General features: G+C 32.5%; 1 protein-coding gene across 2 annotated transcripts in view; it reads right to left on the reverse strand.

Annotated features, from left to right (window-relative positions):
* Positions 1–7,248: 7,248 nt before the first annotated feature.
* The window catches only part of LOC128674852 (uncharacterized protein), an 86,261-nt gene continuing 78,371 nt past the window's right edge, over positions 7,249–15,138 (reverse strand). For both annotated transcript variants that reach the window (XM_053753803.2, XM_053753802.2), the window contains exons 8-9: positions 8,556–8,743; positions 7,249–8,288 (exon numbers count right to left, since the gene is read on the reverse strand). In XM_053753803.2, coding sequence (XP_053609778.1) covers positions 8,075–8,288; positions 8,556–8,743 — 402 coding nt within the window. In that variant the 3' untranslated portion in view covers positions 7,249–8,074. The remainder of the gene's footprint in view (positions 8,289–8,555; positions 8,744–15,138) is intronic.

The raw sequence follows: 15,138 nt of genomic DNA on the forward strand, positions 1-15,138 counted from the left end.
GAAGGAAAATGGAACATAGAAGCTTCTCGAAGGATTTCTTTTAGAATTATTTTATTTTCTCTTTGATCTCCTTTGGAACTCGTAATCCTCAAAAGGAACGGAAGTATTAACCGTTTTGCATTGTCTTCTCAATTATACAGTCTCATAATGAAATATGTAAGATTACCTGGATTTTAGAATTAGTTTAATTCCGTACCGTAAGTATGATTGGAGAATCACGTAGTTATTCGTGAAACTAAATATCCAATAATCAAATAGTCGAACGTGACAGAAAGGTTAATCGTTTACTCGACTGTGACGAATACAACCCTGGGCTCCCACGCTTTGCAATTGAGGAAGAAACCGAGAAAACGATTAATTTTGACATCTGTCTCCATACAGTCTTTCAACTTTAAAAATACAAGTAACTCACATGTACCTTCCAACGGAGATATTGGTTTTAGTCTCAATTTCTTTCGGACCCGTACAGGTTCGAATCCTACTCGTATGCAGCACGAGTAGGATTCGAATCTGTATACTAATCTTATTCGACCTTCGCTTATAATTTCTGTACCCCGGGTGTATATCAGTTTGTTTATTAAATATTTTAATTATATATATTTTATTATCAATCTCATATTCAATACAGTGCATTACTGATATTTTATTTATTTTACTTTAATAAATTGTTTAAATTTCAGAAAATCTGACCGCGACTTTCTTCCCGTGAAAGGAAACGTCGTGAGGAAACCTACGCACTGGTTGACTATTTAGTTTATTAGTGTGTATGCGACTACTTATTACTACATTGCAATAAATAGTCATAAAACTCATGTCAGATGCTTTTAGGCGATTTGAATATCTGTCACCAGTGTTTACAAAAGCACACTCGACTAAACAGACATCACTTTATATCAACGTTCTTCTATCTGACTATATCATTTGCTCATAAAATTAGTGTATTAAGAGAGAAAGACATAAATTATAATTTAATTTTCGAAAGGTTATTTTAATACTACGAACAGCTTAACAGCAGCGTCATTAATAAACCTTATAATCCTCGACACTTTTCCCAAGGCACGATATTGTGGACCGAAATCTGATTCTGGAATATTCCGTTGCCGTACAGATCTTAATTACGACATAAAACTTACCGATGATCAACTGGCTTGAATTATAATAATTTAGAAAATACATTAGTAGAAAAATTAACATCAAAACATAAGAAAATAAACAACGTTGTTGCGTTAGAAGCTTAGCTGAGCAATTATTTATGTGGGCTATATTTATATATATTTATATAGCCCATAATAAAAATGAGAAAAAGACAAGATAATTTGTATTAAATTGCTTTCACCTCAATTTACCGACAGTTTTCTACCTATTATTTTAAGTCACTAATTGTTGACTCATTTTGACTTCTCGATAGCCCGTTTCAAATATAAATATTTGCTGCTATAGACATAATAAACATTATAAATATGATATAGTAGGTAAGTAACTACTCTACACTAAAATAATGGTGTGCTCACATGTCCACAATATAGCCAGCTCCACACTATCGCCAAACTCAGACACATGCCGACGCGAATGCGTGAACATTGCATTTATTATCTGTTCTTTTAGTTGCCGCAATGAAAAACCACCAATGTATAAGTTTGGTAAACTGTTCGACGACAGTGTGGAGCTATCATAAGGACTTTGACCAAGAAGATTGGCTACACAAGCCATTGAGTACTAAATTGTTGAAGCTGCGTATACCCACCCCGTTTTTCATAATAAATACTCAAGCATTCTTTAAGCTAAAGTATGTTTTGTCACTATCGAACTTTATAAATATTTGTTCAAGCTTGCTATGATTTTTTTCTGAAAAACAGGGATAGTGTATAGCAGTCGGAACAAAATTATACGCACATAATGTTGTTTTCGTCTTTGGTTTATATTCAGCAGTGAACTTTTTGTGGACAGCCATAAGATGATGAATGTTGCTTTTCTGGTATCTATAAAAATGGTGTAGATTTCATATAGTTACATTCTAAGGATAGGGCGACAAATGATGTAGGAAACAAATGCCTGGCCTCGCCTAGCAGAAATGGCAAACCCAAAAAGTGCGGGCTTGATTTTGTCAAGGAGGTACCCTGAGCTTGGACGCTTAGCCCTAGAGGAACAAAGCGGGAAACGCGAAAGATTCAAGAGGATTCTTCTTTCAGACGTCGATAGGTTTTGGAATGGTCAGTCTTATATTTCACATATTTCGGTCTTGTCATAAGAACAAACAGTTGTTTTCTAGTGTGCTCTACACCTACACACAGATAACTGAGCCGCAATGCAGTGCAGTCATTTTAAAACACATTAAGTGTAATTTGTGTGACTTCGTTACACTTAACAACCTTTTTCTGCACGTAAAAATTAAGTATGTAAGAATTCTAGGACATTATTGCGTATTTATTTTATACTAACTGTTGTTTTTAACTCCGCCCAGTAGTGTTCTGCATAGGTTAAAATTAACGTCAAAGTTTATTGGTACAACCCACTCCTAATTCTACATGTTTCACCGGCTATGGGTATTCCAATTTCAAATAGAGAGTTTGCTATCGCAAACACATTTTGTACTAAAATAAGAACACAATAAGAAAATGTGTTTTTTTTTCTTGGGTAGTAACCCTAAGAAAAACGTTGTAGAACGAACAATTAATTATTTTTTCCACGCGAACGAGTAATAATTCAATTTTCTTTATAGTTTCTCGTTGTAAATGACGTTTGCATGAATTTCCTGTTCGGTGGCATAAATTAATAAACTTGCTTTATCTATAAGTTTTTGATTAGTAATCGTTATGACCAAGACTACATATTCATTTTAGAATCTACTTTTGCCTTCTTTTTTGTCAAATTCAAAATTCTTTACTCAACTTACTTCCAAAGCGCAGGTTAAAGAGAAGATTTTTTACTCTTCTCTGTGTTTGTAACTAATACTATAATGTTGTTTCTTGCCAGTTGACTGGAAGATCTAAAAAAGCTACCGATGAAGCTAGCCTGAAGTTTTTACCTGAGCGAAACCAGGACAGGCCGCTAACACTCAATAAAACATGCATAGAGTTGATTTGAAGTTCATAACACTAATACTAGGTACCATCTACTATAAATGTTGAAAATAATCAATACTTACAAACTATGAGAGCACTAATATAACATACGCCAACTTAATACTCGAAAAACTCCATCAAGCAAACACTAAACTACATAGGGATGGGACATTATATCGAGTTTAATTTGTCGATAATTTAAAAAGGTTTTATTAAAAAAGACAACATACTTAGATCATGTAATTATATGTATTCAATATATGAAAATAAAATATAAAAAAGTAGACCCTGGGCTTCGACGCTCAACGTCTGATAAAAACCTGGAAAACGCTTAGGTAAGCGAGATTCGATTGTTTAATAGTTTATAGATTGGGTAATGATAGTTTTTTTATCGGTGGGGCATATTATTAAATTGCATTAAAAGACCCACATATAAAAAAACTATATATTGAACCACTCGAGTAAAATGTATTAATACTTAAAATAGTAATACTGAGTTTCGGGATAACAGCTATCCTATTTCACCTACCTACCTTACGAATCGGTGCAATTTATCTATTCTATATGAATACTCCGCGATCGACGACGGTTTAAATTAAAAACTCTGTTGAATATTATTAAAGTTTTTCAGATGATAATAAAATATCTTGGCTCCGATTTTGTTTAAATCAAAATCGTTGAGAGTACGATGACAATGTCACGATTATTTGTTTCGATAATGATATTTATCGTTTCAATGACGATTCCAACACTAATCGAATGTTTGGCTAGGCTGACCTATGAATTCTTTCCACAATGGGAAATCCAATAAAGCTTTGGCTGCGATACAACGAAATCATTATTGAAATATTAATTGTCGAAATATTAGTGCTATGTACATTATCGTACAACGCGACTAAGGGGCACGCACATAGCGAGGTTAGTTAGTATAGGAGAATAGTTTTTAAGCTTGAGTTATTTATTTTGATACTTTAAAATATTATTGTACTTTTGTTTGACAGGAAAATCTACACTATACTGTGGTTTTGTGTTTGAGAGTGCTTGAAATAATAGAAATAAGATTGTGTCAGGCGGTTTGGTTACGTGATGGGAACGAAAAAATAAAACCACTACATAAATTAATCATTTATTTTTCATCGTGATAGTAAATATACGTAAGGATGTAAATAATTGTACAATATACTTAGATTTTATTATATATTACATTAGAATTATGAGCATTTATATAACTATTGTGTCATTTATAGATATGTACACCTTTTGGTAAAGTCTACGCGAATAGAGACTAGTATCATGTAAAAGCTACTTAAATTTAATTAAGTACCAAATTTATTTAAATTATAGAGAGATATATGGAAATTTTAATGTTAAATTAAAAATGTCAAAGAGTTATTGGAGAATAATGATTTTAATATATTTAAAATGTGTCTATTCCCAATATATTTTTTAAAATTATCATTTTGAAAGACATTGAGTAGTGCATAAAGATCTATTCTCCGTCTTGACGACATATTGTTTAATAATCAAAAAATATGTAATAGAATCGTTAGTTACCTTTTGATTATCAAAATTAGCGAGATGTCTTGTCACTTCCAATCGTTTCATTGCGAATCAGCAAATAATTAAATCAAATTATTTTTGAAAAGATTTTTTTTTGTCAAAAGACAAAACACCTTAATAATATAAAATCGAATTTGATAAATGCGTACCATTCTGAAATATTAAATTTTACAGACTAAGATCTTTTCCGTGAAAATTGGAAAATATTTTGTTTTGAGTGAATTTACAAAATTGCGCCTTTCTTTATACTTTTTACAAAAATAAAACAATGATTGCAAAAGTATTGGCACAAGGTAACTTCAGAAAATATTATTTTTAACAGGATTCTAAATTCTATTTTTCTACATTATTTTATAATCCAATGCCGTTATGGCTTAAAAACTAAATTTGCGCTTGAATAACAGAAACGTGGATAATAGAATAGAAGTGCTGTTCATTATTTAAGTAAAGTGATACAAGGACACTTTTACAGTACGAGCCATGCCCCATTGCACAGTCGTGCTCCGTTGCGACGACGCCGCACGCTGTGGCTCCATTGTGTTCCACAGGCTTTGACATTGACGTGCTTTAATATCCGTCGAATCTCCATACAATTTTCATTATAGTTGTTTTGCGTTGTCTGTCGACGGTGCGCGACTGATAATCTGGTATGGCTTTAATGCGTAAATTAAAATTTGAATTCGATTCAACCAATCTCAAATCGAATTTTATTCAGTGAAATTGAAAAAGTATTTGTCACCTACTACAAAATAATATTATGTGTATTTAAATAACTATTTCCACTTTTGGGCAGTCCTTAGCCCTCATTGGCATTAAAAGATGTTTTGGCGCTTTTATAGCACTTCAGATATAAGTGATATTCGACATTCAACATATCTTCCAAGATCTCAGTACTTGAAATTAGATAAATAAAAATGCTGACATGTAAATATATAATGTGCAACACACGGATACCTATAATATTTCATCGCTATGAAAAGTGCTCGTGTTGACTCAGCCTAATGTCTTTCTGTTCTGGTTTTCAAAATGAGGAGTTTCGGAGTCGGTTTTCTCTAACGCATAATTCGGTCTATTTTTTTTTATCAGTGAAGCAGACTGGATTGGTCACAGCCAAGGCTCAGATACCTGGTTAATTTTGAAACCGGTTTTCGCTTTGTTCGGAGATGCCTCCATACATATGTAAACAGCGATTCAACTTGGACAATACTTTTCTTTTCCGGCGTCTGATCGAAAGGCGTTTTCATTTTAATTTCGTTCGATTTTTCAGTTATTCAGTTAAAGTCATATGCGTATAGATCGCAAGTGTACCGCATAGAGCGGAGAAATTACGCGTTACTTGGTTAAACCATTTTTAAACCAGATAAAAAAATACCGGTTTCGAGCGCTGATCCCAGTTTCTAAACACATCTCTCATGATTTTAATCAGTTAAAAATTTTAAATGGTGCATTACTAATTAACTTATTGCTAGAAGGTCTTTGGTAATTATACAATGTACATTAATTCAACATTTACATTTCATTAAATACATTAAAGGAGATAATTAACTTCACTTTATGTAAATTCAGATGTTTCTCTTTATTACCAAATTAATATTCAATAAAGCGAATAGCGCTTGTACAGTCGACATCACAATAATCAAATTCTAATCAAGACAGCCTGACTGTACAAAAACTGTTCATAATGAATCATCTAGGGATGTGCACACACAAAACAGCTATCTACTCGATGTAGGATACATATATTTAATAGTGGAGGGAATAATGCATAGTCTTAGGTCCGAAGTATTAAGTTCAATTATATTATATTCCGATATTTGGAATTAAGGCCTACACTGACATTTGGCCGTCCCTGGCCCCTAAGTACCAGTCCAAATAAAAAGTAAAAATCTAATTGTACAATTTAGTGCCATCAAATTCTAAAATTACGAAATTTTAAAAATCAAAAATGAATAATTTTTAATTGACAATATTTAAAATACTTAATTGTTCTTCGTTTAACAAAAAAACTTGACAATAAATTATCCTATGTAAAATGAACGTATTTATTGTGTTAAAAACATTACTAAAACAATGTTTATTATATAAAATGTCTTTTGTTTTAATATAGACCTTATATATTGATAAATACCATAATGTTAAACTCTCAAATTACAATATTTAGAAAAAGATTAATAACTTTGACACCGTCATTCTCTATTTTTCAAATATTTATCATCTATATCGTAGTGAATAAAATTAATATAAAATGTGAATCACTATTAATATACCTACTATTTTAAATATCCTTTTAAAATTTTATATGTAATACTGTGATATCTGTCCTCCAAAATCACTCACATTTGTCGTTAAATACTCGACAATTAAATGGGGAAAATTTAAATTAATATTACTTGATTTCTTAGGTCATTGTCCATAGAATAAAATCTCTAAAGATACACTACAAAGTCACATTATTTTCTTCTCAGATGTTTTCTAACAAATTCGTTTCTTAAAATCCTAATACACCATGTGCAGAATACATCATTGGACCAAAATTCAACCTTCAATTCTTGCAATCTTTCTAACACTAACATGCAAAATGAATTGTTTACAAAAATGTAATATCTATAATAAATATTAGCACACGGCATATGAATAAATTTTATTCTGAAAAAATAAAACATTATGCTGTAAAAACAATAGTGGACATATAAACAATATATTCAATTCATCGTCAATTATCAAAAAATAAATGAATATTATATAAATTATAATTGTAAACATTGCAATTGATTACAGAAATTACATTTTTAATAAACAACGATAAGTATCTACGTGAAACATGATAATATTAAAAGTACTGTAATTATAGGCAATATGTAAAATTTCTACACTTAAAAACTATATTTCCGTATATATTATTACACTCATAGTGGACTAGCAAATGAAATCGAAATATCTAATATCGGATTTATATACAAAACTAAATTTCTTCGTAGCTTATATAGTACAAAAATTGCTTATAAGATCATTTGATACGCACTAATTTACTTAATAGAATTTAAAGTGGCACTGATAAGTTAAATATTATTAATTTACTTACATTTTTATTGTGCAGTCGTTAAATATATTAAAGTGGATTCAAAAATCTATACGCCGATATCTTAATACTCAATAGAGAGAGGATAGGATAATTACAAAAATATACACATCAAGGGTAAATTAATCACACCGTACGTACCTAAAAAGACTATGGTCCCTCTTCAAGACACACATTAGAATAGCTACAGATGAGAATTTCACGTGAGAGTTTTAGAAATTCGTTGTAACACTGTTCCGTATCACTCAAACAAGACTCCAAAAATAGTTCAGGGGATTAGCCACGGATCAGCTCAAGGGCTTGGTGCGGGACTAGGCCACGGAGGCCTCATTTTTTCCAGCACATATTTGAGCTGAAAACCGGTATGGAAATGCTACAGATACTCATCTATTTGATCGTAGTCCTCGTCGGGAGGTGACGGACCGGAGACTGACAAGATAGGTAGTCCAAAATGTTTCACAGTCTCCACACTACCGCTGTCGTCGGATTTGGCTTCCTCGCTTATAGTCTCTTCCCTGGGTGGTTTAGCGGTGCAGAGGCGTTCTGACGAGTCGCTCATTGTTGTGAGCGGAATATTGTCTGCTGACCTATAAAGATAATGGATAAAGCCTTTCAAAGGGTATATTGAAAACGGGTAAATTATTCATGTTTTACAGGCTGCCGGTGAAGTCATTTTTACGGACGGTAAACCTATAAAAATTACGCTTTTGTTTGGATTCAAACTGACTTTGAAAAGTTTATATAAATGGTTGTTTAATTCTTTAAGAGCTTCATTATGTGGTCTAAAGAAAAACTAAAAACAAAAAACATTATTGGACACGTGTGAAAATTAAAATACAGTAAAAAGTACATACCTAGCTTTGCGACATAGTTTCGATTGTGAACCATGTCGTCTCAAAAACTCGCCCGCATCGAACCCAGCAAACCCTGTGGGTTCAGCAGATACGAATATGGCCGAGTTGACTCGGGGTCGATTGCACCGGGCCAGTAGGTGCTCCTCACACTCCAAGCTTTGTGTGTGGGTGTGGGACCAGCGCATATGCTGAAATAAATTATTAGCATTAATGATAAGAAAATTATAAGAATATTAGACACTAGTTTTTCCTAGCGATTTGGTTAGTGTGATTTTGTCTGCTTCGCTCTCGGTGGTTTTCAAAACGAAATATATAAAACTTGCGTGTCATATTATGAAACTGGATATCACGATGATTTATCGTATTCATAGTGAAATATAATCAATGTTTTTTAAGTTTTAAATTTAAGATACATTAATTAAAAAACAATTTCGCAGCGAGTAAATAGTAAACACGTGACAGATACAAACTAAAACATTTAAATCGAAATTAAAGGAAAGTTATGTTGACAAAAACGTCAAGTTCCTAAAAAACAAAGCTGAAAAGTAGAATTGGATGCAAAATAATTACACGACTTCTGTCATGTACATATTTGAAAACATGTTTGAAAAGCTCCAAGGGAAATTTGCGAGTTAAATGAAATTATAGCAACTTTCAAATAAGATTACGTGTGTCCTCGGAACTCAGAATGAAACGGAGTTGGCGAAATTGATTCATTTAGTCTAAATAGACCTTCAACACAGATGTAAGTCTATATGTTAATGCTCTTATGATTAAAACGTAGCATGTATTTACCCTACAATAGGACTATACCATATCCTCCCGTGGATATCGTATGAGGCGACTAAGGGACATATAGCCCAGGCTATCTCAGATTATTTTTACCTCGAGTGTCGTAACGTCACAGCCCCGAACGAAACCAGGAACATGCGAAGAGGTGAAAAAAAGAGAGAGTACTCTTGTAATAAAAACAAGGAAGAAGAACTGGCTGCATTTTAGATTTTAATACTTGTAGTAATATTAGTTTGTATTACTAGTTTCCTTAGAATGATTTGTATATCACAAAACAGATATTCAACGCGCACGTACCTTTTATCCCTCATGGTACACGTTTAATACCTATTTGAAATAATTACATATGAAACTCGGAAAGTTTAAATTAAAATTAGTTACATAAATATTACTGTGATCCTATTGGATATGAAATCAAATAATTACCAATTTTCATATAAAGTATGCGGACAGACAGCTAATTCATTATGAACAAAATAATCACTTTTAGGTAACAATTTGAAAATTGTTGGCTATCGACTTTTTATCGATAGCGATAATGTCTCTGGTCGAATAAAGTCAGTATTGCCTAAATCTCGCTACTTATAAAACCAAATTACTCCAAGCCGATTGTTATTAAAGTGGTCAATATCTAAGAAGGTAAATAGATTATCAGATATTTGCGGATCTGACCCCGTTATCAATATAAAACATAAAGCACACTTTAAGCTAAAGTATGTTTTGTCACTATCACACTTCACAAAATTTTGCATTAACAATACGAGACAAAACATACTTAAATATGCTTTAATTATTTGATATAAAATATGCTTTAATTTTTGCCAAAAATAAAAGTTGAACATGAACCAACTAAAAATTAAATTAACACAATGTTTTCTAATCTTTTTGTATGATATCGTACCCTTCTAACCCGCATAATTCGATACCTAGCTAAAACTCCATTTGTTTAAAGGTTCTATGTACGTGGTCTAACTTTTTGCTGCGGGCTTTAAGTTAGCCCGCATATATATTGTGATTGTTAGAAACTTCATAATCAGTACCTACAAACCTGAAAAATCTTGTGAATAAAAAAAAACGATTTTGCTCTGACTATATTTATTCTTTAATGCTAAAAAGCTTTTTGCTATTTCAATTTCACGATTTCACGAAGACTTCAAAAGAATCCCTTGTTACAAATGTATTATTTGATTAAGTAAGTACATATTTTATGGACAAAATAGAATTCTCTATAAGACTATCTTTTCTCATTTATTTTGTATCGACTGAACACACTTTATATATACGAATTGCTTTGTGAAATAATTATCATTGTAATTTTAGCATAAAAGTAGTTCGTACAATTCATCAAATAAAGAAAACTAATCTATATCTGTAATTTTGGTTAATTTTCTTTTAGATACTTGGTTGGTTGGTAAATTACTCTTCAATAATTTTATAATAAATCTCGTTGTTACGCGACTGTGAAAATTAATTTGACTATTTACTGAAAAATTTGATTTCATAATTAATAATCATGGAAGTTTAGTTTAACCTATTCAGAAATTATTCACAAGTATAATATGAGGTTGAATGTGAACCAAATATATATAGTATTATTTTTTCATTTATTAGAATTAGAAAATAGTGAAGAAGATCTTTATTTTCTTAATTAACTTCCGCAAAAAGATTCGTCAAATTATTACAATACTTTCCAGGATTATACCTGAACCTGACTCAAAACTCATAATAAAATATTCATTTTCTTTACTATTAAACTATTATATATAGTGTAGAAACAGTAGGTAATGTTGATTCAATAATCAATACTTGTTCGGTTTTTTTCCTGAAAGTGTATAGAAATAGACCAAAGGCATTGAGAGATCTAGTTCACGCTGCTCAAACCCCTATCTATAAATACATTACTGTCCGCACTAGGATATCCTACATTTCTATGCTAAAGCCACCGCAAAATTTACATACAGTGCGTCATACTCCCTAGAGAATATAACAAGTAAAATTGTATATTCGAAACAAACTGTCGCGTGTCTCTTCAGTCATTATGATGAGCATGAAAATACTTACAAAATTCACTACTCATTGACCGTGAACGAAGAGCTTTTATGACAGCATTTTTGAGAATATTACTTCCCTATAGCTAGGCAATAAAGTTCATATTGCCGTGACGTTGTTGAAAATTTTAAGATGCTCAAGGTGATATAGTCTGAGGGCACGCGATTCGCAAGTTAAGTGTGGAAGGGAACGTTGGAGAGACATTTCCGAGTTTTTGTTCTGAAAGTGTTGCCATATTCGAAATCATCAGGTCATAAAAATATGGCATGTTTATTTTTGTGGTTTTCCTCGATGTACACTTACAAATCGAAGTAACTTCTGTAATCGTTTGTATTGATAAAATATTTCTGATATTTTTAAGCTGATTCTGGGTCATAAGTATAAACATCCTACATCCACTATTTTCAGTTTATTTATTTATGACCTTTACGCATTTGTCTTATATAATCTTGAAATTTCGCACAAGTACTTATTGGAGTCATAGAGTAGGTGGTAAATTCACACGGCTATATGTAGGAGTGCGGTCTATGCTGGTATGGCCACGTTTTACGTTAACCAGCAAATTACGTAGGAAACAAATGTCTGCCCGTTTCTCTCTGGTCCTGGCAGAAGGCAATTTTAAGAAGTCTTATGTCGTCAAGAATGAACAATATGCGTGTCAATAGTCTAATATAGAAGGATGGAAAAGACTGTGCTAATTTGAGGAGAAAAGAAGCGATCGTTGAACTCCAACGGTCTATGGTGGCGGAAGAAACCGGGAAGAAGCTGAGAAAGAGAAAAAGAAAAGCTGCGGTCAAAAGCTAGTTTAAAAGAATGTCGATGAACGTGCGAAGGGTTCCAAAATTTGACGTAGAGTAGAAAAGCGATTCTTAAATTCTAACGCTCTATGGCTGTCCGAAACATATCTACCTACTGCCTCCACGGTTAGACAAGTTATGTTACGTAACGAAAGAACCCTGAACCCTGAGTTTCATACAATGGCGGCGGAAGAAACCGGGAAAAAGCTCAGCTAAGAAAGAGAAACAGAAAAGCCGCGACCAAAAGCCAGTTTAAAATATATTTCAGGCATCGCAAACATTTTTATACGTTCTTAATGCGTTTTTAAGAATGCAAGATAACAAAACGGTTTACATTAAAATCGGCCTCATTTAAATCGTGGTGGATGATAAAATACCATCATTTTATAACATCGCTCGCGTGTTGCTCCTAAGACAATATGGTACAAGGTCTTGTTTCATTATTGAAACAAAGGAAAGTTTACATTTGGCGGTATCTACACTCACACAAATGCTTTTATGCCCCGTGCCTTGTACAACAGTTTAGCTTTGTCAAATATTATTTCAACTTTAATATTTTTACTTAAAAGTTATATAATGGAACATTGCAGTTAAAAACCTATTTATTTCAAAATGTATTTTTTTTCTTCAGAAATAGGTAGAAAGTACCAATTATTACGAATTAGATCTTTATCTCTATTAGTTACATAATCAAGTGTCTATATACTTCTTATATCGTTCGATAGTCTGATGGAGAGACCGATAGCAGCGGCTTGGTAAGTGGCTCCTCTTTACCGATACGGAACCTTACAAAAGTAGCTAAGTCTACCAAAAAGTAATTGATTATGGCCAAGTGGACCCCGGGTATACAGCTAGTCAAATATAACGAGGAATATTTGGACAAATATTTGCCAAGATTTAGCAATCCATTATGAAATAAGTTCTGTTGACTCAATAAATGGAGCGAGTACTTTGTATTAATTAATTGGCCCTTTTTATTTCAATGCCACGGGACAGATTTTTTGTAATAACACTTTTATGTCTGTGATTCTTTAAAACTCTTAATTTATCATATTTTAAAACAGCCACGTACATAGTTTTTGTCACCAAAGGGTGACAAAAAGAGATAAAACATTAATAAATGATGGTTTGAATTAAAAAACAAAAAACCTAAATAAAAAAATAAATTTTTAAACACTATTATATTTAAATAGAATTTTTAAAAAGTTTAATTCACTAGTAGAATGTTGGTACTACGTGTTCTGATATTAGGTACTTATGACATGCAGATGGATTTTGCGCATACAAGCCTAATAATATATGAAAATTATTGGGCTTGTGGATACATTTAAAATATTATATTATGACTAAGTGAGTACCATTTGTAAACTAGAAAAACCGATATGTACAAATAATCCAAATCAGAAGTGAAATATATAAAAATAAGATTTTCAAAAACTAAAATTATAGAAATCTTCCAGTCGTTTATAAGTTCGTTTATAATGTAATATTGAAAAAGAAAACTTCTGGGTAGGTAGGTACGTCATTTAATATTCATTATTCCCGCAAAACCTCTCGCAAGGTACGAATAACAATCTTGTTAATTTTTACGCTGATTTTGCGAATAACTTTGCATATTTCCAAAGTTTCACTTCCTCTTCAAGTTTCTTTCAGATATGAACACGAGAAAATTATTTTGACATTATTTTAACTTCTTTCAAGGTAAATACCTGATATATTTTACAATATCATCAAAAGAGAATGAGAATTTTTTGTTTTCAACAATAAAAACTTACCAGCGTATTGGCTGATTGCTGGTATGCGCACTAGAAAAACGAAAATAAATAATATAATAATCGATAAAATAAATTAAAATTTAAAAACCTTCATTACATTACATACGTGCTTGATGTTTTTCAAAATTGCCAGTGCGTACGTGATAAGTGAAAAATGGTCGTGAAAAATAAAAACTCACTAGTGTGGTGCTTGCACATTACTATATTTCAAAACTGTTTCAACCTATCCTATCCTTCCTGTTTCAACATAGAAATCATATTTGATGATTTATACAATTTTGCCTTCGTGAAGTCTATGACTTTGAAGAAAAAAACATTGAATAAACAAATGTTTTTGAAAGTTAATTAGATTCATAATTTAATTCGAAGATGCAGAATTAAATCTTTTCTCACTGTTACCTGTAATTAAACGAGAAATTCGCATCTCAATTCGAAGTCTTACACCTATCTGGCCATTTCGGAAACTTTGGCAGCCAGTTGTTAAAAAATAAACAATATTAAACATATCTTTCAGTCCTACTCCACTATACCCTCTGTACTAACCTAACAACAACACAGAAACTGAACAACCGGCGAATTCCTTATTTGCCAAGCGCATTGACGCGTGAACTAGCGAAAAGTGCTGAAACGTGATAGCGTGCGTGATAGCTTGGTTCTTCGTCCTCGTCTTACTTGATGGTCACACCCGGAGCACCTGCATTGGCAGAGTTGGCAAGCCCGCGGCGGAGCGCGGGCAGGGCTCCGCTAGCTGGTGTGTTCTTCATTAGCTGCGTGGAGCAATGCGAATTGACAACCGCAGTCGCGCGCGCTCCGCCTGGGATATTGGAAGCAACGGTCGAGGAGGCAGCAGACATCCTGAGCACCACACTAGTTGAGAAAAGCAAAGCTAGAGTTTCTGTTTCGAAGCTAAATGTGGCTACATCGCGAATTTTTTAAAGATTTGAGACAGGTAAGCTTCTGTGTCATGTTATATTGAATTCAACGTAAGAATCGAAAATTAAAATAATATATTTTTTACGATAAATGATGCTCAAGAGTTGTTTAATTTATTTTACGTTAGCCCACTTCTAAACTGGTAGACTATAAGTTAGAGTGTCGCCTAAGAATTGTAGAAGCAGAGCCGAAGTCAGTAGCTAATACTCGTTATGAAAATAAGCAGCTTTTGATTAA

Source organism: Plodia interpunctella, chromosome 13 (assembly GCF_027563975.2).
Source record: "Plodia interpunctella isolate USDA-ARS_2022_Savannah chromosome 13, ilPloInte3.2, whole genome shotgun sequence".
NCBI lineage: Eukaryota > Metazoa > Arthropoda > Insecta > Lepidoptera > Pyralidae > Plodia > Plodia interpunctella.